Source organism: Euprymna scolopes, chromosome 12 (assembly GCF_053919585.1).
Source record: "Euprymna scolopes isolate OS-2025 chromosome 12, ASM5391958v1, whole genome shotgun sequence".
Taxonomy (NCBI): domain Eukaryota; kingdom Metazoa; phylum Mollusca; class Cephalopoda; order Sepiida; family Sepiolidae; genus Euprymna; species Euprymna scolopes.
Window position 1 is genome coordinate 79,938,908 of NC_136493.1, and position 4,818 is coordinate 79,943,725.

Sequence of the window (4,818 nt, forward strand, 5' to 3'; positions counted from 1 at the left end):
TAAATGTTTTTGTTTGGTTTATGTGGTAAACAGAAAAAGTGAAACAAAAAAAAAAAAAAAAAAAAAAAAAAATGTTAACGAAAAATGTTTAAGCATTAACTAAAGATATTAAACGCGAAAAGAATTTTAGATTTTTCCATAAACATGAATTTTTGAATAGCAGAAAGAGACAAATGATAATTACAGAAGACACAGACAATTGGATTTGCAACTAAGAAACAAACTTTAAACAACTTCAGGTACGTTTTTTATACAGAATTCAACCTAATTAAATCTTTGTCGTACGTGTCCGTCACAAACGATGTCATTCCAAAAATCGCGTAAATTGATCAATTATTTTAAAGAAAATAATCTTTTGGGGCTATTTCAATAGTCACAGCCATTATGAGGTCAATTAAAAAATCTTAGTTCGAATCGAGATGTCGCTCTTTATTAACTATGACGGATCAAGACGACGGTCTCGCTTCCTCATAAAATTTTATCTTTTTAGTTATAAAAACCATTTGATCAATTTACGTGATGTTTGGAATATGTCGTTTTCGTTCGGTGACGGGTACGTACATAAAGATTTCTGCGGGTTTGTATTACTGTACACAGATTCGAAAAAGTTGTCAAAAAGCAAATATAGAACAAATAAATGTTATCAAAGGCAAGATAAGTTACTTTTCTACCAAACTGGATATTTTTCGTGTTTTTATTCAATATAACATTTATTCAGCTCGAAAAACATAGTGTTTACCGATGTATTCGAAAATTCAAGATGGCGTCTGATTCTCTCTTTAACACGGTAAGTTTGGGAAAAGGTGTTATAAATAAAAAAACTATACAAAATACTATTAAAAACTCGCCGAATATATGTCAACCTATGTCACGGTAACATATATTGAGCGAGTTTTTAACAGTATTTTATCTGGGTTTTTATTTATAACACCTTTTCCCAAACTTACCGTGTTAAAGAGAGAATTAGACGCCATCTTGAATTTTCCAATACATCGGTAAACACTATGTTTTTCGAGCTGAATAAACATGTTACATTGAATAAAAACACGAAAAATATATCCAGTTTGGTAGAAAAGTAACTTATCTTGCTTTTGATAACATTTATTTGTTATATATTTGTTTGACAACTTTTTCGAATCTATGTGTACAGTAATACAAACCCATATGCACACATTTCCACTAATACAACGTAAATGTAAACACATGTTGAAAATTGAAAGCCTTTAAACTGACGAAATTTAGGCGAAAGTTCAGTATCGTTAGTACGCGTCCCGATTGTATTCTTGAAAATAAAATTAATTATATTCAAGACTCGTCTGAAGAATCTAGAGTTAAATCAGTAACGTCTATAGATTCATTTTGATATTTAATTTTCTTCATGGAAGTCAAATGAATGGAGTTTGTTGTGGATTGTAGCTTACGCGGTCGTCCGCGCCCACTTGACGCCTTCGGGGCATCCATAATAACCAGAGACCGTTTCGATTGATTCGGACTCGATGTCCGAGATTTCTGCAGATTTAAAACCGACTTGTTGAGGGTTTCGGTTTCGTTCTCTTGGCTACTATCTTCATCTTGAATCCCATTTTTGGAACGACACAAAGGTGAGAATTTCCAAGAACCGTCAGCCGCAAATTGAATCTCATTCGATGCGTTCTTTTCGAGTAGAATTCGTTTAAACATGCCGTCGATCACGAGGTTCTCAAAGGGGGCCTTGTCGCGGCATACGGGACATTTCCAAGATGGCTTAAATTCGTTAATTTGGAGATAACTGACCACGTCGAAGCATTGGACATGAGTGCAATAGATCGACCGGGAAGGGTACTTCATCCGTTGCATGCTAAGCGGACAGAGCAAGGAGACCGTTAAAGATGTCATCGATAAGTCAGAATTGGTCGAACCAGTTCGGCCACCGAAACTTTCGCGGACAAGGTTCATAGAATTCTTTTCACCGGACACGCGCATTAGTTTTACGATTTCATCGAGCAACATCCGTTCGACGAGATGAATGGTGAAGAAATATTCGTAATTGTCCGTGTGTGAAGAGAACCAGGAAACAGCGATTTGGTTTGGATCCGAGATTTTGCAGAATGCCGTGATGTCGACTGGTTTGGCTCGTCGGGATTTACATTCAACATCCGTGAAAGGTGGAAGCTCGACGATGTACCCGTTCATACAAACTTCCAGTTCGGGTGGGAAGTAATCGTCAATTTCGTGGCTGCTTTTTAAGTTACTTAAACGCCGGCAAAATCGAAGCTGAACTTCGACTTTTTTGTGGCAGACTGTTTTGCGTGAAGTGCATAATCTTTCGCGAAATTCTTCCGGGATTAGAAAGCAAAAATCGCGATTAAGATACTTGGAATGTCTTTGAGGAATAGCGAACAGAGTGGTGTCATATACTGGAGTAAGAAGTTGGTAAAAAGGCAATTTCTTAAAAATTGGTTCGTAAACCATAATGGCACGGCACGACGTTGTAGACACAAATGTCAAATAGCTGTCCTGAGCATAAAATTTAATATTCTATTTTTTTTTTTTTTTTTTCTTTTTCAAATTTTCCTACACGTCTCCACAAAACAAAAATAAGTGGACGGAATGTGACTCCCTCCTTTTTTTCTCTCTCTAAATTACATAAAATAAATAAATAAATAAATTTTTACATTTGTATGCGTTGGAAAGTTTTCATGTGTTGTGTATTTTTTCTTTTCTTTTTTTTTTGCGGTTAAAAGACAAAATCAACTGTCTTATTTAATACTGAAATATTTATTAAAGGAAAGAAAAAAAAACAACCTAAACATTTCTTTTTGAGCGGTCTGATTAAATTATTGATCGATGGGGCAGAAGTATACTCATGGTTAATTAAGAAAAAATGGGTTTCGTGTTCGAATCTTGTCTCAATTGTTTCGTATGATGACGACAACGGAATTACGGAAGTCTATTGTGAAGTCATCATGACAGGAGGAAGTGCTCTACCTCCATTCTAGAAGAGTTACTCAAATAGGAAGACTGCGGTATTGCCAATTTAGCGTTTTTCCCGCTATATCTGGTGATTTCGTTTGCAATCCAGCGGCAAAATTATGATCTAGACGCTAGCTTTTTTTTTTATACTTACACGCGCAATTTGAGACAAAAATTTAAATAAAAGCACTTGAAAATATTTTAAAACATAAGTAGCATCGTTGGTAACAATTATTTGTTGACTATTTGTTTATTTACAATTTTTTTGGTTAAAATTTCTATGAATCGATTTTTTGTACTTACAGTTTAATCAAGACATTAAAAAATGAAAATATCGAAAAAAAGTTTAAATTGTACGTTATGGAACGTAGTTCTCTGAAAAAAAAAACTTCACGTAATTTCATCAAGTAGTTTTTGTTTTACAGCGAAAAAACAATTTGGATACTTGTACAGTTTAATCAAGACATTAAAAAAATGAAGATATCGAAAAAAAAAAAAAGTTTAAATTGTACGCATCCGTTTTGGACTGAAGATCTCCGAAAAAAAAATGTCACTTAATTTAATCGAGTAGTTTTTTTTTTACAGCGGAAAAACTCGTTTTTATGAGAGCGCGTTATGAAATTTATGGAGCAGGAGCACGTCACGGGGAGATAACTCCAGCTAAAGCGCCGACACTCCCTCCCCATCTTGAATAATAGCTTTTCTTCCTAAAAATCGAACCTTTTGCTCGGTATCACAACAAATTGTTTTTTCGCTGTAAAACAAAAACTACTTGATGAAATTAAGTGAATTTTTTTCAGAGAACTTCGTTCCATAACGTATACGTATAATTTAAATATTTTTCGATATTTTCATTTTTTTAATGTCTTGATTAAACTGTACAAATACCTGAGAAAAACTAATTATTTTTATTTCTGCAATAAACAAGTCCGTTTATTGTTTCTCTGAATTAGAATTTAAAAAAAAAAAGATAATCGCTTAAATAATTACATAATCCGTGCAAAAGTTGAACAAGAAATTTATTTTAAAAGATAAAAAAGATAAATAAAACAATAAATAAATAAGACAATTGTGCTGTCACTCACTCACTCATAGGTGCGTCAGAAATTTCGTGAAAAATATTGAATAATTCCACCCCGTCTTTCCAAGCTTATAACTCTTCGAAAAATGTAATTCAAGCCCTAATGTTTTTGTTTGTTTTTTTCAATTAAAGGAGCAAGGACCAAGGTTTCATTAAAAAACAAAAAACAAAAAAAAAAAAAACGTGTTTTTTTTTTGTTTTAAAAAGGTTTTAAACTTCGGATTTTACAGGTAAATTTCTCAAAAACACTACTTTTTTTATCTTTTATCTTCAATTTGTGATATATAAAACTTTGGTGAGTAAATTGATTATTTACTTTTTAATAGACATTTCAAAATGGGATGCGTGAATGAATTCGACCCCTGTCTTTCCAAGCTTATAACTACTCGAAAAATGTAATTCAAGCCCTAATTTTTTTTTCAATTAAAGGAGCAAGGACCAAGGTTTCATTTAAAAAAAAAAAAAACAAAAGAAAAAACAAACAACGTGGTTTTAAAATAAAAAAAAGGTTTTAAACTTCGGACTTTACAGGTAAATTTCTAAAAAACACTACTTTTTTGTTTTAAATTTGAATATATTATTTATTGATCTTTTATCTTCAATTTGTGATATATAAAACTTTGGTGAGTAAATTAATTATTTACTTCTTACTAGACACTTGAAAATGGGGAGAGCGTGAGTTTGAAAAAAAAAACCTTTGTCTAAAATATTATATTCGGTTTATTGGAAAGAGCATAAAATTTCACATTGACCCTGAAAATATCGTAAAAATTGAATGAATAGAA

General features: G+C 32.4%; 1 protein-coding gene across 1 annotated transcript; it reads right to left on the minus strand.

Moving 5' to 3' along the window:
• Positions 1–1,206: 1,206 nt before the first annotated feature.
• Positions 1,207–3,085, minus strand: LOC145291363 (E3 SUMO-protein ligase PIAS3-like). The gene has a single exon (XM_080137137.1). It carries the CDS (start codon positions 2,449–2,451, stop codon positions 1,306–1,308), a length of 1,146 nt encoding a protein of 381 aa, XP_079993263.1. The 5' UTR covers positions 2,452–3,085; the 3' UTR covers positions 1,207–1,305.
• Between the last annotated feature and the right edge of the window lie 1,733 nt (positions 3,086–4,818).

Excerpts from the sequence above, each read along its gene's own strand:
- LOC145291363 (XM_080137137.1), bottom strand. The coding sequence starts at position 2,451 with ATGGTTTACGAACCAATTTTTAAGAAATTGCCTTTTTACCAACTTCTT.